The sequence below is a fragment of the Phalangium opilio genome, unplaced genomic scaffold (assembly GCF_054372755.1).
Source record: "Phalangium opilio isolate 3A_F unplaced genomic scaffold, DU_Popi_V2 ptg000078l_1, whole genome shotgun sequence".
NCBI classification, from domain to species: domain Eukaryota; kingdom Metazoa; phylum Arthropoda; class Arachnida; order Opiliones; family Phalangiidae; genus Phalangium; species Phalangium opilio.
In genome coordinates this window covers 2,499,263-2,522,485 of record NW_028324186.1, presented here as the reverse complement: position 1 = coordinate 2,522,485, position 23,223 = coordinate 2,499,263, and the positions used below count along the sequence as shown (strand labels likewise).

Here is a 23,223-nt window from a genome sequence, read left to right as displayed (position 1 = left end):
GACTACCAGCCCGGCCATGAAGGTTTCAAAGACTCTCAGCCCGGCCAAGAAGGTTTCAAAGACTCCCAGCCCGGCCAAGAAGGTTTCAAAGACTCCGAGCCCGGCCAAGAAGGTTTCAAAGACTCCCAGCCCGGCCAAGAAGGTTTCAAAGACTCCCAGCCCGGCCAAGAAGGTTTCAAAAACTCCCAGCCCGGCCAAGAAGGTTTCAAAAACTCCCAACCCGGCCAAGAAGGGCTCAGGGACTCCCAGCCCGGCCAAGAAGGATTTGAGGACACCAAGTCCAGTTAAAATGAATCCAAAGACTCCAAGGTCAAGCAACAAAGCTCAAAGTTCAGCTAAAACGACTCCTGGAAGGAAAACTACACCAAAGAAAGTTTCCCCAACCCGTACAAAAATTTTAGGTTGTAATTCATCTGCATACGCACTTTTTTATCGCTACCACGCTGTAATAGGTATACATTAAGGCTACATTTTCTGCAGCTCGAAAAACGCGAAAATTTAACAAAAATTTCAAAACTGCAAATTGTCTGCCGTTTCTACATTTTCTGTTTATTATCTGTTAATTGTCTGTACTAGCAGAAATATGCAGCGCGATTCTGCAAACGCGATGCAAAAGTAGAAATAACAGCTGCTAGTTTAAAACTGTAATTTGACCACAGTTATAGACATGTTACAGATCTGCAAAAGTGATGGAAAAGTAGAAATCCAACTGCAATTTGACTATATTTATTGACATGTTACAGGTTTGCAAAAGTGATGAAAAAGTAGAAATACCAGCTGCTAGTTTAAAACTGCAACTTGACCACATTTATAGATGTGATGGAAAAGTAGAAATCCAGATGCCAATTTAAAACTGTAATTTTACCTCATTTATAGACATGTTACAGGTCTGCAAAACTTGTGGAAAAGTAGATATTCTGCTGCCAATTTAAAACTGCAATTTTACCACATTTATAGACATGTAACAGGTCTACAAAAGTGATGGAAAAGCAGAAATCCAGCTGTCAATTTAAAACTGTAATTTGACCACATTCATAGACATGTAACAGGTCTACAAAAGTGATGGAAAAGCAGAAATCCAGCTGCCAATTTAAAACTGCAATTTGACTATATTTATTGACATGTTACAGGTTTGCAAAAGTGATGAAAAAGTAGAAATACCAGCTGCTAGTTTAAAACTGCAACTTGACTACATTTATAGACATGTTACAGGCCTGCAAATGTGATGGAAAAGTAGAAATCCAGATGCCAATTTAAAACTGTAATTTTACCTCATTTATAGACATGTTACAGGTCTGCAAAACTTATGGAAAAGTAGATATTCAGCTGCCAATTTAAAACTGCAATTTTACCACATTTATAGACATGTAACAGGTCTACAAAATTGATGGAAAAGCAGAAATCCAGCTGCCAATTTAAAACTGTAATTTGACCACATTCATAGACATGTAACAGGTCTACAAAAGTGATGGAAAAGCAGAAATCCAGCTGCCAATTTAAAACTGTAATTTGACCATTTTTATAGACATGTTAAAGGTGCGCAAAAGTGATAGAAAAGTAGAAATACCAGATGCTAGTTTAAAACTGTAATTTGACTACATGTATAGACATGTTACAAGTCTGAAAAAGTGATGGAAAAGTAGAAATTCAGCCGCCAATTTAAAACTGTAATTTGACCATATTTATAGACATGTTACAAGTCTGAAAAAGTGATGGAAAAGTAGAAATCCAGCTGCCTATTTAAAACTGTAACTATTCCACATTTATAGACATATTGCAGGTAGAATTTCCTACTTTCGAATACCTGCAATATCTCTCTAAATGTGGTTAAATTACAGTATTAAGTTGGTAGCTGAATTTCTACTTTTCCATCACTTTTGCAGACCTGTAACATGTCTATAAAAGTGGTCAATTTAGGTCAAATTAAAGTTTTAAATTGGCAGCTGAGTAGTGAACCACCTAAAATATGGAGTGGAAATTAGGTCATTTAATTGGGTCGCCAGCCTTCTAGCGCGCTAGACTCGCGCGTGTATACTCGCGTGAGTCTAGCGGGGGTGAACACTGGTTTTTTATCCGGGGGGGGTTTCTCTGAGTTCGTTTATTGGTCGAGAGTGGGGGTCGCCAATTGATTAGGTCTTTTTTAATTGGTTAAAGGGTTAAGGGGCGTGAACTTCTTTAGTCGTGACGTAATCGCCAGATAGAGTTTGTCTGATAAGAGAGTGATCTCTTTATCTCGGTTATTCGCCTTGAAGAGAGCAGTGACTTCTAATGGAGATCTTTTTACACAGTATGCGTTATATAGTGACGTATCAACGATTCAAAATCTGTTAACGTCTCGAATTTCACTCGAGACGATTTTCTTTACTCCTACATATTATCCGTTACTCGGTCATTGCGCTAGAAAGATATTACTATCAGAAAATTGACTAAACAAGATGTCGCGAATACGTTTAATGGTATTGACAGCGCTGTGTTGAAGAGAATCCCTATTTATCATATATAATAACGTAAATAAAGGCCTTTGTCGGCGATAGGACAAGTTAGTTATAAATTGTCGATAACAAAATTTAGCCCTATGGTTATAAATGAACAAGTTGGATAAAATAAAGAGATATGGTTGAAGACTTGGAAAAATAAAAGATGAAATTTAATATCACTGTATATGTACAGATATAATGATGAAAAAATAAAGGCGTTCATCGGCGATGGGAAAATTTTATAAATTGTTTATAACTAAGTTTAATCTTGACCCAAGGTTTCACTCGAACTAGTTGGATAAAACTAAAGAGAAGCAGATATGGTTGAGGGTTTAAAAAATTAATATTATTGAATCCATACCCCCACAGTAGCGATAATAAGTAATATGACTCCGCTTAAGTGTAATCAGAAAAAGCTATTCATACCCTTACATTAAAGGATAGATATTTTTGACTTAAAGCTAGAAAAGACAACGCTCATTTAGTATAAAAGATCAGACTTAAAGGACGAGATTCATTCGTACCGAAAAAATACTTTAGTAACAATTTGCGATAACACATTTCTATAAAAAGGTGAGTACTTTGTACTTTTCAAATGGACTGGAAAATTTAGTAAAAGGGAAATAGTTATTTTATACAGCGAATCAAAGTAAGAGACCGAAATGAAAGAAGAAAATATAATAGAATCCCCGAGAAAAAAACAAAAAATAGAAGACGTTAAAGTAACGTCTTTACAAGATATCGCTATAAATAATTTGATGCATGTTTTTAAATATAAGTTTCATATTAAAAGATATTTTAATTTTAACGATGTAAAAAATTTCATACCGAAAACCTTTTGGGGACACGTAGAATCAGTCTTTTTTAAAGCCGCCGAAGTAGATAAACATCGAGCACCTGGAACTTTCGAAGATTTGGATATAAGTATATCAAAATCGTCTATAGAGAGAGAAATAGTGTTCGACGAATTCAGTCCCTTAACGTTCGAAGAATTTGAACTAGTGCATCGCAACCGGATAGAAACGCCACCATTTCTCTTATCAAATGAACAAAATCATTTACATTACCAATATTACGTAAAAATATGCTATTGTGGTTGCCCGCAAAATTATAGACGAATATGTCCCGCTTGCTATTTTCATCATAGTTTAAACGATTGTTTAAACGCTAAATATGAACAAGTAACTGATCACTATCAGGTTAATAGTAAAGACGTGCTACGCAATTATATCTGGAACTATAATAAAAGCTGGTGTTCCAACTGCATTTTACAACCATTATTCTCATTAAAAGATGCTGACGATTGCGAACAAACTACTGATTGGCATAGTCCCTCAAATAATTATCCCTTCGAATACGGTTTTATCGGGGAAGACATTAACCGTAACACTGTTCCAAGACCTACAATAGAAGATGCGTTCTAACAGTTAATCACATACAGGCTCCGCTCCAACATGGTGCTATTTAAATATCTTAACAATGGATTCATTTTTACGGTTTGAGCCTCGTAAGCAGAAAAGGTTCCATTGAGGAGAAGGAAAAGGCCTGGGTTTTATTATTGGTTAGTAACGCCCATGCCTTTTCCTTTTCCCATACGGTTCTCTAATCATCTCTTCGAAAACGGTTTTATCGGGGAAGATATTAATCGTAACATTGTTCCAAGATCTAAATAGAAGGTGAGTTCTAACGGTTAAAATATATAAAAGCACGGCATTAACGGATGAAATTCATTCGTGTCGAAATAACGATACTATCAACTAGTTTTTAAGATTGGTGAGTACTAAATATTTATCATTGGATCATTAAATTTCTGGGAAAATTGGTATTCATTTACTTTCGGAAAGAAATATAGATTTGAAGTTTTTTCCCGCTAAAAAAAATGTCGGACACTTCATCGTCGGACACTTCAGGGTCAGACGATGAGGTTAAACCAGTCGATTTAGCTACTAAATTTCGACCAGAGCTATATTATACGATAGATAAAACATCAAACCGTGTATCTAGGAAATATAGATGCGTTACAACCGAATATAACGTTAAATTCCGCAACTTAGAAGAACTTAAATTAATAAATATTCACGATCAACTTTCCCAAATTTTGAAGTCTCTCATAACTCATGTTACGCAAAATGCTGAAGAATATAATTTAATAAGATTCGCCCTGAGCTCTGACGCTTTAGAGAACCCTATCAATTTAAGATTCATGGCTATAAATGAATTAACTTCTGATCGGTTACTAGCTAGTATTGAAAAGGTGGCGCAGTCTAAGCGTAATCTTATACTTGAGGGTACCCTAAAAATTGATGTTATTCTTCAAAAATGTAAAGTTCCAATGGCAAGTACCTTCCTTATCTAGTTTTTGGGCTTATATGTTAAAGATATTTAAATCATCAAGACCCGTCTGCCACGTCAAATGAGAAAACGGACCACTAAACATCGGGTCACGTTTTCCCACCTTGTTAAAGTGAGAGTGATACCGTACGAAGATCGAGTCAACTACGAGTTCATAGACGATATTAGAGAACGTTTTAAAAATGGAGAACGGGTTAGAGTATCGCCTCCGCTTAGAAACACCGATGACCATTTTACTGGCTGGCCCAAGCAGCTCGGGGAAAACAACGTGGGTAATAAATTTACTCAAATATAAAGACATTATCATGGACAAACCTCCTGATAGAATAGTCTATTGCTATAGTGTTTATCAGGACATTTTTGATGAACTGAAACTCTTTTTACCTATTGAATTCCACGATGGACTAATTCCTAATGATTCTGATTTTTTTGATAAACGAATAAATAATCTTTTAATCCTAGACGATCTAGCTAACACCTGTACCAAACAGGAGTTTATAAGTGATCTTTTTTGTGTCGGGAGTCATCATTTATCTTTAAGCATCGTGCTGCTGTCTCAAAATGTCTTTAACCCAGGTAAATATTCTAGAAATATATCATTGAACTGTTCTTATATCGTTATGTTTAAAAATCCTAGGGATAATAACCAGGTTCGCTATTTGAGTCGTCAGCTTTTTCCTACAGACACCAAACGCCTAACAGAAGCGTACGAAGAGTGTACCGAAAAAGCGTATTCTTATATCTTAATAGATCTAAAACAAAGTACCGATAATAGTTTAAGACTTAGGTCCAATATATTCCCTAATGAAGGACCGATGGTAATCTACGTTAGAAAATAATAATCCATAAAATATAAATCTCAATTTATTTAACCTCATTTCGAGACATGCCTTTACCCGTGTCGGTTAGGAACCAATTACCCTTTTTAAATCTCTTGCGTAAAAGCGGTGTGAAACAAAGAAAACTTTTAATATCAAAGTGTACGCGACCCCAATTTGATTGTATAAGCGGTATTTGTTATAATTTGAAGAACGGAGGTATTCCATTGAATCGACATAAAAAGAAAAGACTTCAACGTTACAAAAACGTTATAAGGTATTTATCCAAGAGAGGTTTAAGCGACAAAAAGAGGCGACAGGTGTTAATTAAACAGGTAGGAGGATTCTGGCCGGCGTTGCTTTCAATGTTAATACCGACAATAGCTTCGGTATTTACTAGATAATGAAAAAGTGCGTTTTAGTACCAGCGGCTTTACTGACGGACAATCAAAAGGAAGTTAACAGTTTAGACAACGCCATTAAAGAGGTACTGAGAAAACCTGGTTCTGCCGAGGAAAAATTGAAGGAGTACCTTTTAACTCTTCAGAAATATTTATCTTTAAAGAGTTTAGCGGAGCCACCAAGCGTTACTATCTTGCCACCTACAACGAGTTCGTCTTTTCCAGCACCCGGAGTGTCGAGTAAAATACAGCCTCTAAGTCCTTCATCCTCGTCTTGGATTCCTCCATCGTGGCCAACCCCTATCCAGAATATACCTATTAATATCTCTACCCCCTCCCAAAATGTCCCTACTAATGTCGCTACCCCTCCCCAAAGTATCCCTTTTAATATCTCCTCGAGTCTGACTACCCCACAGCCTATAATGAGTAGTACAGTAATGGGTCAAACACCGGCGATATCGTTTACTACGCCAGCGTCACTCTCTCGAACGACCAGTATGCCAATTTTAACACCCATGGGACCCGTGGTACCGAAACAGTCCGGGACGTCTCAAACGCCGAGTATGCCAGTTTTAACACCCATGGTACCGAATCAGCCCGTGGCGTCTCAACAGGCCTTATCAACGAAGGGCGCTTCTGGTTCAAAGTTCCGGAAACTTAACCCTAACGATGAGACTTCGCCGAAAAAAAGACTCGCGAAAAGTCCATCTACGAAACCAAAACCGTACCCTACACAAGCCAAAATAAAAAAAGATCGCGAAGCTAGCTTGAAAGAGCTTCAAAAGCCCGAATCTAAGATCGAGTGGGTAACTTATAGAAAGGCAAAAAAATAACCTTAATAATGATTATTCCATTTTATATAAAAGCATCTAACTCATTATATTGAAAAACACGTATCTGATTATATAAAAGCATGTATTTGAGTATATAAAAAATCATGTATCTGATTATATATAAAAGCATGATAATTACAATTTATATAAAAAATTATAATCGAATAATAAATATTTTTATTCTCGCATTCAATACAAATGTATCTGATTATTAAACATTACAACTTTAATATTTTATTGATTACATTTTTCATATCTATGTCTTAACAAGTGCAGGCAGATATTCCATAAAGATATGGCGTCGTTAATCTCCGTTTTAGTTTCGTACATTTTCAGAATTCTTTGAAACGAATTTCCCAGACATCTTTGAATAAGGAAGAATATACAATGAGGTCCGCAACAAAGGGAGAACATATCTTGAATTAATTTATCGTTATAGATCCATCTGGACGCGTATTTAACCAGGTTAATTTTATACGTATCCGGGCTCTGCCCGTAGCTGCAGAAAAAATTACCTTCATCGTTTTCAACGTAAATGGCTACAAAATGAAGCCCAGGATCCTCGGCTCTCTCCGTGTTCAGAACAAAACAAAATTTCTTCTTTTTAGGTTTCCTGGGAAGCATGTCTCTAGGAAAAGTACCTAGATAGTAGGGTTTTGTCCTCTGATCGCATGATAATATTTGATTTATTTGTAACGTATTCATAACACTTTAGATAGTTCGTATTCGTAAAACGTTCCTTTAATTATCTCGTTATTTTTGTCTTTAACGACGTATACTGGAGGATTACGGTATAAAACCTTATCAATAATAAAGATCTCTTTAGTAAAGTAGCCTTTATATCCCTTTGAAAAGGTTTTTTCAAATTTACTCAACCTTACTAAATCACCTTCTTTTAGCTTTGGTTTTGTCCCAGGTTTAATGGTACCAAAAAGACGGTACCACACCTTATGCTCATTTTGTACGTTAACATTGACTGGTGCGATACCCGTTGAGCGGTGTATCGAGTGGATTGTAAGCCTTAACTATTTTTGGAAACGCACTCAGATAGCTACGAGTATCCGCGCTAGTCATGAATTTGTGTATTTTCTCTTGAACCGTTCTGTTAAATCTCTCGCAGATCGCAATTTTTTTATTCCCGTAAGCTACGTAGTGATGAATACCTTTCACTTTAAAATATTGCTTAACTGGTTTAGCTAAAAATTCAGAGCCTGCGTCCGTATTTATATTCGTGGGTACAACATCTTTATGTATTGTTTTGAAAGCTCTTATAACTTCCGCGGAAGTCTTGTTTTAATAGGTATAACGTAGGCGTATTTACTCAAAACATCTACATTACTTAACAAATATTTCATACCCTTGTTGTATCTGGAAAGTTTATCTAAAACTATTAAATCAGCCTGATGAGTCTCATCCATAGATGTCACTGTAATTTTGTTGCGAGGAAACTTTAATCGACGATAACGATGAATAGTATAGGTGGGTTGTTTTAATAGAAAACTCTCAACTTCTTTCCTCGAAGACTGAGGAACTCCTTTCATTAATTTATCCAATCCGGAAAAAGAGGAGGGATTTTCGGGGTCGTAGTACGCGTTTGAGAGAGACATTTTTTCTAAACAAGATCGAAAATGATATCTGATAATATAACGTAGTTGTAGGGTATTATATAAGAGGGAGAGATACAATTTTCTGGAATATTTTCTAAATAGGGAAAAAAAATTGATATATAACGTAGGTATAGGAAACGCAACAATAAGAGTAATTTATATTTTATTCGGTTACTTAAAAATTAACAATACATTGTTTTTAGACCGACAAAATTTCCAAGAATATATTTTAAATAGATACGTCATTAAACACTGGATCATTTAGGACATTAGCTTCGGTAGTGGTTGTTCTCTGGCGAATATCTCCTGGTCCCTTGGCACCGTTTATCGAGTAATTTCGATATTAAATTCATTTTGCTCTTCTCCGAGGTAACGCATTCCAACGATTTCAAATCCTCTCGGAATATTTTCAGACGCCTTAGAGTAATCCATGACCCAATACACGCGAGATAAGAGTGATATCTATTTTTAACCGTAAATTAGTTCAGTTTTTAGACCGACAAAGTTTCCGAGAATATCGTTAAATAAAATTGAGACGTCGTCTTCGTAATCTCCGTATTCCTCGACAAAGGATTCTAGAATTCTTTTGTAGTTAAGCAACGGAATAGCTCTAATTAGGTTTTTCTCCACTCTCTCGCTCCAATTAGTATCCGTGGGTAAACAAGTGATATCGTGGGCGATTTCGTTATGACAGCTGATATTTTCGCACGAATCAGTGAAATTAAATAAAATATTGATCAAACTGTCCAAGATAATCTTCTTCATTATTTCTCTGGCCTCTTCTTTTCGCTTTAATTCGCTACCAATGACATTTTTCAAGTTCTTTAACCTTAACCAACTGTCCTTATTTAATGAAAATCCTTTCGATGTTGAGAATAGAATATTATATCTATTATTCGACCCTCTAATATATTGACGAATATCAACTATTTTTCCTCTCTGACATACGAAGCATTCTAGTTTAACTCTCTGAGTACCGTCAACTAACCAAGTCAGAAATCGTCCCGTTATTCCGTTAAAGAAAGCGTCAATATCCGCTTCAAAAGTCCATATACTATTCCAAATACAACTGTCGAAAGACGCTTCGGTTTTAGTATCGAGTCGTTTGACATTGAAGACGGGAAGAATTCCGCTTCCAACGTAAATGTTTTGCTTCTCCGATAGGTAGTGTACTTGATTCATCTCTAACCGGTTATGAGGGAATGCTTCTTAAATCAGAGGTTATATAGAGTCTTTTTACTCGGGATTAAATAACACCGAGCGATCCCTAGTTATCATGATAGAATTTTCGAATTCGGAATAAATTATGCACGTGACATTGTGTGGTAAATTGTTTTTAAATTTCATATTGATACGTAGATTTCCTTGTCGGGGCAAAGAAAGATGACTAGCCCTCGCATTTTCATCCGGGCTTAAATCTAGGCAGTACAAAGCGTAACCTTTTTTGTACTCTTCGTACGTGATAAAATTCCCCTTGTTTTTTCTGTATGTATTTAAAGAGGTGAATAACGACATGTACTCTCGAGTGTATAGATTGTTTTCGTAATCAGGCGTAAAGGCTTCCGAAGGATAGGTATCAGTACCGACGTTGACGGATAGGTAATTAAGATCGAAGGTTTCAAAATTAAAGGGGTTTAAAGAATGATTACCATTAAAGGCCGAGGTTCGAACTAGGCCTATGATTACTCTTTGAGGTATTTTACCTAAGAAGACGTTTTCTCGATTAACGTCGTTCATTCCAGCTGGAATTGAAAAGGTTTTCACGACTGTTTGATTCAAAGGATAGATGGCGCTGGTTTGCTCTAATACCGTAGCGTGGGCTAACATTATTTCGGGATTTATTTTTAGTCTTTTAACGAATAATGAGGCATTATCGATAACTACTTTATATTTCTTATCAGCGGCTTCTTTCGATATTACGCAAAACTCTGGTTTAGATCGAATAAGCCTAAATCTAACGTCTACATTATTCAATAGGAAACGATTTAAGCGACAAATATCAACGTGTAACGGGGCGTATAAAGCTTTCGTACTCGATATCTTGGCTCTCTCGGCTCTTCTTAATATCCCATTGGTAGTAAGATTATTATTGGCTGCCACCCAGGCGGAATCGGGATCGATCGGATTATCCTTATAATATAAGCCTAGATTTAGTTGGCTTTCTTTAGCATCTATACCGTAGTTTAATAAATTCTCGAAATAAGCGATATAAGGGGCTCTTTGGTTAGGGGACTGAACGCTCGTGTTTCCTAAAAAGACGTATATTTGGGAAAAGAGGGCGGCGTGTAAAAGATTAACCGGAGCTACTTTTTTTTCAGCCGCTGGTACGTCGGTGCCGTCCAAATGAAGCACCCTGACCTTCAGCCTTAACCTAGTTTTAGAAAGGTCGATATAATGTTCGCTCGTGCCAGGGACAAAAAAATCCAAAGGTCCACTATCCGTTACGGAGCTTAAAGGTTGATAACTTTCGTCGCTACTAGTTATAATGTTAGCGTTCAAAGGGGGGTGGTCGCGAATAGGTCTAATTCCCCCATCATGCCTTCGAATTGGGCCATCTTGTTTTACGATAAAAAATCGGCCTTTGATCTACTTTTCTTCTTTCGTATCTTCTGACGTTTCCGTCGAATACCAGACCCGTACTGAGAATTAGCCAGACTATCACCCGCTTTATGAATTAAATTTGAGCCCGCTATTTTTAGATTCCTTTTGAACGCTCTCTTGGGTTCTTCTCCAGCGCTCATATCTTGAATAAACCTTCCACCAAGTCCTAAAGCTTCTTTACCCACGCTCTTAGCTATTGGTTTCGCTAGAGGAGTTAACATTCTCATCAAAGCTCTAAAAATGCCTCCTAAACCAAATCCTTTCTGCACTAATACACCTGGTGGAGATAAAAGGAACTGTTCCTGATAATAGAACACGTACCTATTAGGTCGAGACATGTCGTCTAAAGTGAATTTTGATAATGATGCGATCCGATATAAAGGATATAGGAGCGTCGGCTTCGTCTCTAATATCAATTTTGATAGTTTCAATTTCGTTGGATCTTATAGGATAATAGTCTATAGTATCGTATGTGATAATTTTCTCCGACGTATCGTTTTTAGTGGGAATGACGCGTAGAAGAGGTTTGAAACCAGAGCCTATAAACTGGGGGTATATCAGATCAGTGTAAACGTATAAATATTGACTGACTAAATCCGGTTTGAAGTTGGCGTTTGCAGACCCTAATAGACGATTAGTTTGGTCACCGAATCCTAACATAGAACCTAATTTGTTACGAACGCCTCTAAAAAGCACGGTGCATTCCTTATCAGTCATTATTCGAAGGGTACCGTTATCGTTTAACGAGAAATTAAACCGAGATTGATGAGCTTCGGGTATCGCTCTATTCATAGCTTCCAATAGGGCGTCGACACTATAGGGTCCCTCAGGAATCTTTACCGTTACCATACGATTTTGAAGTTTTAAAGTTTTTTTCAATTTTATCTCGATATAATTATTGGTGTAGTTTATCGTAATATTTCTAGCTTGTTGAGACAATGGAATGGGACAAATGTATTCCCCAGTAATGTACTCGTCCGTTTCGAATCCTAAAACCTGAGCCAGAGGGCCAGGAGCTAGCCTGGCCTGGTGACCGGCATCGACTGATAATTTAACTCTCTTGATAGGAGGCCCAGTCGGGACTGACATATCTATAACCTGTATTTTCACGGGAAAATTCTGTTTTTCAAGCTGAACGGTTAAGTCACGCACCAGTTTATTCTGCATTGAAAAAAATACGGCGTTTCCATTTTTATCTTTCGAACCTTCGTACTTTTGCGGTATTAACTCTACTCTTCTAATGTCCCAGCCATCATTCGTTAAATATCGTTCAGGTACCTGTATTTCGAAAGAGTTACAGGTATTGTCTATTACGGTTGAAATTTTCGGTGTTAATATTTCCGATAAACCAATTTCCCATTCGTTTGAAAGAATAATTGGTTTACCTAATTTCAACGTGAAAGACGATTGTGAATTATCGGGATATTCATCAGTTTTATCACTTAACAGAGTAACGAAAAAAGAATTGACCGACATAATTGATACTTTATTTAAAAATGAATGAGGATTTACACGTTATCCAGTTTTATTTAGAAATAAAAGATTGAACTCGATGTGATGGTTAGAGCGGGTTTCGATCTCGCGATCTATTGATTGGCGAACAAACGCGCTAACCACTACACCGAGAGCAACCTTAATCGCTTCCTACGTTTTAGAGAAGATTACATTAACATATACTTGGAAATAAAACGGGTAAATGTTCATGATAAAAACTATCGGGAGTACCGAATTTACTCATTTGTTGCTGTATGTATTTTATAAAGTCATTTCCGTAAAATTCAGCTTTTTCTTCTAAACACAATGGCGCCGGTGAATCCGTTTCCGGGGCTTTGGCTCTTGGTTGATTTATACCGTGACCCAATCGGGTAAATAAAAGTCCATCATCTAATTCCTCCAAAATAATGGTACTTCTAGGTAATATGAATCGTTTCAAAATTTCCACCTGATTCTGATACTCGATATCTTTTTCTTGAGGCTCTCTATCTTTAAACATCGGGCATTTCTTCGTAACACGAGCGATTTTCCCACTTTCAGATACTCGGTGTTCGAAACATATTGTATACATAGCGCATTGATCTAATAGATACGTGACCATATATTGGAAATCCTCGCGCCTTTAATTTGTAATTTCGCGCTTGTGAAAAATTTAGTGAACTTTCATTTTGACATGAATACATACTAAAAATCTTGGAAAAAACTGGCCATTGTTTATTGTTTTCTTAGGTAGCTTTAGAATATACACTAAAATGAGTGCGAAAAGTGAAATAAGTCGCCTTAAGCTCGAGCATAGGCAGAGCGGACGACGCGTTGTCTAAAAAAAACTTTGCTCTATTAGCGGTAAAACAGCGTAAGTCCAACAGTACGTTTCTCTATGATTTTAGCCAGGATGAAACCACGTAAGTCCAACAGTAAAAAGGTCGCAAGTTTAATTATGTACTTAAAAGTACAAAAAGTAATACTTATATTAATTGTTTTCAATAAAACTTCGGATGGCACCAAAAACGTGTTATACCTTTCATTTAAAACCGTTTTCAGACCTAGTCTTTAAAAAATGGTCGAGAAACTTTCGCTATCACAGCAAACATTTCCCATGTTATTCCTATGGGAAAATTTACCTTTTTTTGCCAAAATGACTGAATAATTTTATGGAAATGAAAATTACCCTTAGCAACTTTATTATCTACAAGAAAAATTATTGGAAGGATCTCTTTGAAAGTTTAACCACACATCAAAGGCCCTGATTTTTTTCATAACGGTAACCATAATACGAAAAAAGTTCCACCCAATCAAAAAACCACCCTTATACATTAAACGCAGTATGAAGGGAGCTACCGCTCTCTCAGAATTTCGATTAGTTGATTAGCGTTTTGATTTAATTCCGGATTCCATTTCCAGTATATTGGATTAGTTTTTCTGGCTATTCTGGTTCTTTCGGCGTTAACGAAGGCTTTTGAAAAGTCGAACAAACTTGGATCTTACATGTGGATGTTTTTTGCACCACTCTTTCAGAAAAGTAAGGAAACAGTACACAATTACCATTCTTATCAACAGTATACTTATTGTTGTTCTCTACGCGTTCTCATTTAAGCTTTCGCGGTGAAAATTGTCCACGGCGTTTCGGAGCATTTGCTAAATATCTGGTTCGCGACTTTGATTGTCCTAAACATATTTGTGTTGTGCGATATTACTGCCGATGTCTTAGTGGGACAAAAAATTATAATGAATCATTTAAGCGATATCCTGAAAGTTAAAAACCTCAAGTACGCGGCTGCTTTCTCGGACGCCATGGGGGACTTTTTTAAAGTAATTCTGTGACTTAGCTAGTGAACATTACGATGAGTTTTGAACGTTGTTCTCTATTAGGGAATACCCGGAACTGAAGGAGAGAAAATTCGAGAAAGGGCTTCTTATGATATGGACTACGATCGTTTCAAGAAAGTGGTGAAAGGCGAACTAGTTTACATCGACTGGCAGGAAGAAGTGGCTGAACTAAATGAATTTTGCAAAGACGAATTAAGCGGAAAGAAAGATGACGGCCCTTTGTTGTACCAATCACCTTTTCCCTTGAAAACGGATGCAGTTGGATTATTCTTGTCACGAAACCTTTCCATTGACAAGGACACAATGCGCGGAATAAATAGGATGTAAGTGTGCATCGCCCTGTGTTAGATAATTAAAGCCGACTTGCACAGTTGATTGTCAAATGGTCAGGAGTGTAGCCACAAAAATGTATTTCGTCCCCTTAAATGAGATTCACATACAGAGTGATTAACCCATATCACAAATACCAATAGTCGCTTGGCATCATTCTCCAATAAAAACCATAAGAAAGTGCTAGGGTAGCACGTCTGCTAATAATTTGTTTGACTAATTCTGAGTGTGGCGTATGCAGTTTGCGGTTCGCCGCTTCGGCGTGCCTGTGTAACGAAGCTATCAAGAAGGCCTACGCGTGGATGAACACCAAATGCGTCACGACGGAGAACAACGTTCAGGACATGGACTACGCCGATAAGGAGAGCGAAGTGCGCCTATTGTTCAGCATGTTACTCGTTAGTCTGATGCCGGCATGCCTCGTTGTGACATGTGAAATCTGTTACAAACTATGTCCGTGTTTCAAACAACGCTCGATTAAAAGACAATCCGTCGCAAAAAGATGGTGCGATTAACTATCAGGACATAAAATGGCTACGAAAAGCGGCACTCACAGGACGTCCTCACTTCAGCATGTTATATTTGAAGACAAACACCGCGCTGTGAACCCCCAGAAAAACATCAAACCATAGTTTATGTGTACCAAAATAAAATTATATGCGCAACGAAAACAAAAAAAATAATATAAACAGTTTGAATTGAATTTTTTTAATTATATCAAAATAAATACTTCTGATTATTGGCCTTTCTCAAAACCGGCTAGGCCTATGCCAGATTAAGAAATTCTAGTAATTGAAGGTAGACCAAGGAGTCTGGTAGAATATTAGCCACCACAAAAAATGGACTGCATTTACAGATTTTTCCTGAGAAATATGCCAAGGGCGAGTGTTCTTTGGGTCAAACAGAGTTCAAATTGTCAAAGAACATATGGTCTAAGACATTCAGTTACGATGATACGAGCCCACAAAAATTATCCCTTTAACAATTATACAGGCTGTGTTTTTGAAAGGTCCATCAATAATGAAGGAGCGTGTTTATTGGGTCCAACTGAATGGGAAGTATCAAAGAACATTGAATGTACATTATTTTGTTATTTATATATGCCCTCCCAAACATTGGCCCCTAAAACAAGAAGTACCCAACAAAGTAAAGAACGACTTTATTCCGGGTAGCCAGCTTGTTTAAAACTATTAGACAATTTCAATAGCTTTCAATCGTTGTACTTTCAAACGTTTTGCACTTTTACTCAGCTGAAGGGCGTGAAATGTGTAGAAGCATGCCAACAACGGGAATGTATAGCCAATACCTGTATAATGGTTCTATTTTAGAAGAACTGCTACGGGCAGACGTACCAAAAAGCGTCAGATGTGTCGTTGGAAAAATTTGCAATGTCTAAAATTAATTTAAGCTGGGGGGCAATTGAATAAATCAAGATTAAATAAACGAGTGGTCTCTTTACTTCAGTCATTCCAGACTAAACAGCGAATCACAAAATAGGCCACCCATAAAATGCCACCGCCATTTCCAATGACCCACGTACTATATCCACTTCCGTGCAGTACACAAAGGCGTGAGCCATAAGGTCATAGCACTGACGAGAAAAGGTGGGGACCCACAGGCATTAAGTTAGGCTTCAACTTTATCCCTACGTTACGAATCCTTTTGTTGAGTAGTGGTTTTAAAATTTCGCCCATTCGAGTTTCGCAACATATAAGCCTTGGGTCTCTCTGTTGACCTTTTATACTATCGACTAGATTCATTGGCAAGCGCGAGGTAATTACTCCTTTTGATTAACAGTAGATTGATCCTAAATTAAGTTTGTCAAGTCGTGTATAATTTGGCTTTGTTTGATATATGTTTTAATTACTATACTACGAATAATTTCATTAATATGAATATAAGTACAATAATTAAACATAAGTTTGCCAATTACCTCATTTCCTATACTAATGGATGTCGAGAACCTATTTTCACTAGTGACTAGTTAGCAGGATAAAGCGTGGACACGATGATACTATAGTTGTTGTTCACCAAAACTTCGAATTTTTTTATTGGCTGGAATGTGTCCATTGATGAGAGCTAATAGAGAAAAAGCTAGCTCGACTAGAACGCGCTTGTATTGTTGGGTACTGTGCCCTAGCTTTGTCTCTTATACGTTTAATTCAGTGGATGGTTTGAGCAGGGGATCTACTTTTTTCTGGAGAGTGCAGACTACGTTTCACTTTCGGTAGTGAATTTGCCGTTGTTTAGGAGCGTTTCGCGTAACTTCGCACTTTAATTTGGAAAATGTACAGCATTTTAAAGTCTAATAATCCTCATATTGGTGAAGTTGGTAGTAAGGCAAGCAAATCTACTCAGTGTAATTTGAATCTAAAACTATTTAAATCTGTATCTACTCAAACGGTTCTTAACTTGCAAAACCAATTGCCAAGGCTTAAGTATAAACTGACAAAGGAAGTCTCTTCAGAAAATCGGGTTTGTGCTTTATGATGTTAAAGTTCGAAAAACTAAAGCATAAATAGATATTATATTTGCATTAATCGGTTTATTAATTACAAATGTATATTCACATTAGCATGAAGAATGCACAAGCGCTAATTCAGCGGCAGAAGTTACCCATCAAAATAAACTTTTATCCCCATCTGAAGTATTATCTTTTGCGTTTTATTTCAAGTATATGATGTAATTAAGGATTAATGTGTGTTTTGGGTAGGGACTGGAATGTACCTCGACAGATTGTGAGGAGAAATTGAAATGTTTACCACCCCCAGGCCAAAGTGATTACGTAGATCATGGAATGAGATGTAATAGTCCCGAGGAATTTCCCACAGTTTTGGGTGAACCATTTAAAAAGTTGGCATCTCATTTTAAGAATCTCGATTTAGCCGAAAAACGCACAACAGATAAAAAGGTATGTAAGGGGAAAATACCAAATATTAATGAAGGTCCAAGATATTAAAAAAATTATTGTTATATATATATTTAAGTGCATGTTGGAGATAACAAGAAAGGATTCATTCGAAGATTCGTATAACACAGAGCCGATAAAATATGTACTGAATTCTGATGGAGTTTTGAAGGTCGTCGTACTTTTTAAAGGGGTTGTTAAAGAGCATATTGTTTTCCAAAATAATGTTTTCTTCGATGTTAAGACTCGTGATATACTATTTGATTTATCAAATATTAGTAACGTGTTTTGCATCGGTATTGCCACTGACTTCAAAGATAATTTAGCCAAATTGCCAGTGAAACCAAAAACGTTACGAATTTATGAGTACCCCTACAAACATATTGCTTCAGCCTCTTGCCCAGTTTGGTTTAAGAAAGTTCGTATTAGTGATGACGGATCAAACATTTGCAAAGACTGTAAAACTCTTCTGCGGTACTTTAGAGACTCTTGTTTGAAAAGACGTATAAAATCCTAATCAAGTCATCGTCCCGTAAAAGTAGGAGTGAACCCTCTTCCACATGCCCATCCTCAAACCTTTCTCCATGTAGCCTTGCTGCGAAAAAGAGGATAGTGTCCTACAGGTATCACAACGTTAAAAACCAAAATATCAGGTTAAAGGCTGGTCTAAATGAACTGAGAATATCTATGACTGACAAGCAGCATGAAGAAATGAAAAATGTTACGTCTATAACAATTTTCTGATGAATTAAACACCATATTTTCTGAAGAAAATGAAATGGAGCAAACGAAAAAAGACAATCGTAGAAGGCTTCGCAAAGTTTGGGAAGAAGATTGTGAGATGTATTCCACTTAAGAAAAAGAAGCATTTCTGAGAGATCAACAAAAGAATGGTATACTTAATCTGTACATGAAAGGTTTTTATAACTGAGTAAATTTTAAACGTCATAATGTAATTTTCAGCAAGTGGGAAACACAAAAATCGGTGGAGTGTTTTAACTTACCGAATTGGTAAATAATTTATTTATTAATAAACAAATGATTATGATAGTAATAATATTTAAATTTAAAACAGCAATGGCCGTTGCTTGTAGGAGTAAGGCGGCAAGGCCGCATATGAAGCCCTTAGAGGCTTCAATATTTTGAACTTGCCATCATTGAGAAAAACATCCAAAAATTTAGATGAACCTGAGATAAACTACGAATATTTGCAAGAACAGATGAAAACATACGACATGTTCAGAAAAGAACAGGTTTCATTAGGACTAGCAGAACCAAGAGCAGATGGGCTATTAATTTTTGACTAAGTTATAGTTGCGGCAAAAATAATTTGGAATAGTAAGAATCACCAAATAATGGGTCTGGCAATGCCTTAAGAGGAATACTCTTACTTGGAAAATCTTTACGAAGAGGTCCGTCATGATAAGGATATTACGAAGGCCAATTACATGCTTCAGTTCCTCTGGTAAGATTTTACATCAAACTACGATGTGATTGGGCCATATTTCTCGGTAGCATCAACAGCCGACGCACATTTCACATCACAATGCCTACTTCAAGTCTTGAAAGGTTTTCAGTTTCAAGGTTTCAATTATTCTGGAATTGTTTGTGATGGTGCTAGTGTTAACTTATCAGCAATTAAGATGATGGTGGGGTTGAAAGTTTCCCAAGCTACAATTTCATCAATGATGAAATAAATGTGGAAGTACCAGTGTCATTTCCAAACCCACTTCGACTAGACAGCAGGGTTGTTTGATTTAAATCAGTTTGATTTAAATCACTGATTTAAATCAAGCGATTTTTTTAAAAAAATCATTTGATTAAAATCAAGAATATATTTTTACTTTTAAAAAATGTTTTCTAAGATTCCAAGAAGTAGTTTAAGAAACTCGAGAAGAAACGTAACTAGAAAAGACCTAAAATTAAAAATAATCATGGTTTTGGTATATTTCAATGTAAGTTTTTCCCAGAACTCCAGTTTGTCTTGCTGGAAAGGCTAGGAAATGAAATAGCAGTCAAGATAGTTTTTTTATACAAGCATATGAATTGTAATAATATCCAATAGCTGTTTAAATGTCATGATTATTTTGCTTTTGGTTAATTTTGATTCAAAAGTTTTCATGTTGGTAATTTACTATCTATTAGTTCAATTAAAATAAAAAAAATCAAATAAATCAATTAAAATCAAAAAATCCGATTTAAATAAAAAAATCAACAACCCTGCTAGACAGAAACATATATTTTATCATTTGTCCATCTCATCAGGTACAAGAGCTTATTTTCAATTTTTCAGATGTTTAAACCTTATTCTGGATAAATTTACACTAGTTAAAGAACCTTATAAACCAGCTGTACGCCTCAGACCCCGAGAGCGCCAAAAACGTTTCCATCAATGGCCTAAATTTTGGGTGGAAACAAATAGTGGAGCTTAAGAAAAGGGATGATGAATTGCGAGCCAATGAAAATTCCCCGGCTTATTCCAGACCTACTTCAGAGTTACATTGATCGCGATGCTTGGACGAAGCTTAATGTTAAACCGGCACGAATTTTACAAGAAAAGCAATTGTCCATAATGGAACTCATGTACCAAATTTAAACTCACAACATATTTCAGCAAAATGAAGTTCTGTCCGCACTGTACAGGTATACCAACCCCCCAAATGATGACGATAAACCAGAAGATGCGCAAACTTTTATGGCAACCGCATGCAAGTGGTTATTTGAGGAGGAACTTTCCAAAAATTCAAGAGAATTGACTCAACAGATGGTGATATCACAAATTGACTGAAAAGTCTTCTAGGTAGGAAATCAAATATCCGTAGATATTGGTTTTCTTAATTTTATGAACCCTGGTCTCTTTCAGAATACACAAAATGTGTGTATAGAAAATATTTGTAATATAGTTTTAATTTTAGATGAAGATAAAAATTTTATCCCTGGGCATCCTCGCCAGAAAAATTTCATGGCAGACGTGGGCATTGCTTCGTGTGATGGTCTACGGGATAAAAGGGTTAACAGAAGAATACCTCACAATTTATCCCAATGGTGATCATTACTTGAGCCCAATACGCATAAACGGCAGCGATGTTGAAACTTTCTCGCAATATAAACACGCAGCTGGAGGAAAGCTTACAAGCGTGAATTTTAACACATCACGCAAGTCAATCCTAACAATAATAGACATTAAAGGTCATCACAGCGGGAAACGATATCGCTATGTACCCCTGTATGTGAGAGAATCATTTGGTGATAAATTTGGCGCAAATTAACTTTAATTTCTGTGACTACAACTAAAAAATAACAAATGTTTAAATATTTTAACTTTAAACTCGTTAAGTAATAATAAAAAGTAAAAATATCACTCATATCGACTAGGAAGCTTTATCACTCTTTTTGGCCTACACTTGTAGGGCTGTTCTTCCGACAGCTTTTCAACCAAATCACATTGCTTTATAGGTTTCATTTTTTTAGGGGTTACTAGAATTATTTGCCGTAGGTTTGGAAGGAACTTGAATATCGACATGTTTAATGTTTGCACTTGTAGTTGCACCATCGTTTGTCTCTTTCCTTGAATATTTTCTTTTCTTCATGATGAATGAATGAATGAATGTTTTAGTGACCCAAAAATAATAATCCCTTTTGAATCAGGGAGGAACCCGCAAGGGGTTCATTGTAACGTATGTTGAAGCTTTACTGCATTTCTTGTTGGGTTGCGTTGGTTTAGTTTTCGGTGTTGGCGATTGCGAAGCTGTTTTCGCGTTTACTGTTAATGGAGTTTTAGAATGCTTACTTTTCCATGATGATGCGTCCGAGACCTTGGGGAAATCTTTCTTGTTACCTTTCTTGGATGGAATGTATAGTTCATCTCGCAAACCACTAGCTCCCTTTGAACGATCATTTTTTTCATCTATTATCCTTTCATCCATTGCAGTTAGAAATTCGTTGCTAAGTGCGTGAACAAATTTTCTTTCCAATTCCCTTTGAAAGGCTTCAGCCGCATCATATCCAATCACAGCTTCCGTTCCAACCAAAAACGCTTCCCTTAGTGTTTCTTGATTTTCTTTCACGGCGTCAACCACAGCTTGAAGAATATTTCGGCCATGTTTTAGAATACCCTTTTGGTTAAGTACTGGTCTACAAATCCTATTTAGGATGAGTAGGTAATGTCGCAGTTGTTCTCTAGGTATAAATAATCCTCCAGCATCTCTTATTTTGATCCCTGAGAATAATATCTGTTCTTTCTCCTCATTAGTTTGGCGAAGATTCAGAACTGTGTCATAGAGTAACTTTGCTTCAGCAATCTGTTTGTCGCTCAGACTTTTATTTCCAAGGAAAGATCTTCTTTTGCTCTTTCTCCATATTTGCCCCATACATCCTCCACCAACCGTTATGAGAGATCTCACATATTTCTCTTCATCTTCAATATTAGCTTGAATATCTTCGTCATTATCATCAGTGACAGTATTTAGTATGCTAGAGATTCTACGTTTTTGGCACCAGTAATTTAGAATGCCTTCAGCGTACGCTTGGTACAAGAGTAACAATTCATTGTCATCTATTTGACCAATGGGCAAAGTTGTCGATTTATAGAAATCCATATTCTGTCTAACAGATTGTAAAAACATAAAAACGACGAGATCTCTTTTCGATTTCGTATCACAGAGTTCTCCATTCTTCCTTTTACATGGTTTATTTCTATTATAAAGCGAAACAAAGGAACCGTGAATGTGTTGAAGTATGGTGCTTACTAAATTAGCATCTATTAGCTGGTTATGAATGCTAAGAATAGTACTACATTCTCCAAAAAACTTTGGCAACAATATATTAAAACTACTTAAGATATCTAAATACTCTTCTGAGGATAAAACGTCCATTTTATGCTTCTATCTACCATGCTCAATATTATCACTCTATCCAATTCTTACAATTTCAAATACTGCGGATTTCTGGCAGTGCTGCCAACCAACATGGAAAAAAGGTTGTTGAGCCTTATGTTCAGCCTGTATCGGAACCGGAACTCGCGGAGGGATACAATTAACGAGTTTCAGCTAATTGACGCAAGGGGGCGCCGCGCTGGAGAGTATAAGCAGATGACGTGAAAATCAGTTGTTGTCGGATCTAGCTAAATAGGCAAACTTATGTTTAATTATTGTACTTATGATCATATTTATAACGTTGAAAAAAGGGTTGTTATTAGGACATTTTTGAGACTGATATATTTTATTATCCTTGAAGTATTAAAAAAACGTTTTCGTTTTAATTTATGAAATACAATATTTTGAATTTTTGGTTTTTCATTCTTTAACTACGACGTCATCCAACTCATCACTTGACCGATTCTCGTCCTCAGATGACTGAAACATCGAAATTGTTTTCAAAGTGTATAATAACAATCTTTCAAAGGATGGAAAATTTGTAATTTTACTGCAATATAACTTAAGACATTACAAGTATTTTAAAACTTACTCCTGAATTGTGGTTGAAATATTTGGAAATAATAGGGTATTAAGTAAATAATTTATTTTATCTTCTACACTTTCGTCTTTTGCCTCTTTAGAATTACCAAGCTGCAGAT

At 36.4% G+C, this 23,223-nt stretch overlaps 1 protein-coding gene and 1 long non-coding RNA gene across 2 annotated transcripts in view; both read left to right on the top strand.

Moving 5' to 3' along the window:
- LOC149655007 (uncharacterized) overlaps positions 1–23,223 on the top strand; it is a 573,911-nt gene that overhangs the window by 490,537 nt on the left and 60,151 nt on the right. The gene's annotated exons all lie outside the window — the stretch shown is intronic.
- LOC149655008 (uncharacterized) lies at positions 5,845–7,876 on the top strand. Its single transcript, XM_089844958.1, has 4 exons — positions 5,845–5,982; positions 6,048–6,134; positions 6,213–6,854; positions 7,781–7,876. The coding sequence occupies exons 2-4, from the start codon at positions 6,051–6,053 to the stop codon at positions 7,874–7,876; spliced, it is 822 nt and encodes a 273-aa protein (XP_089701084.1). The 5' UTR covers positions 5,845–5,982; positions 6,048–6,050.

Bases quoted from the DNA above. Each gene is read 5' to 3' on its own strand.
- LOC149655008 (XM_089844958.1), top strand. From the start codon at position 6,051: ATGAAAAAGTGCGTTTTAGTACCAGCGGCTTTACTGACGGACAATCAA. The intron at 6,135-6,212 runs GTACTGAGAAAA...TTATCTTTAAAG, and splicing joins TAGACAACGCCATTAAAGAG to AGTTTAGCGGAGCCACCAAG. The intron at 6,855-7,780 runs GTAACTTATAGA...ACCTTCTTTTAG, and splicing joins CCGAATCTAAGATCGAGTGG to CTTTGGTTTTGTCCCAGGTT.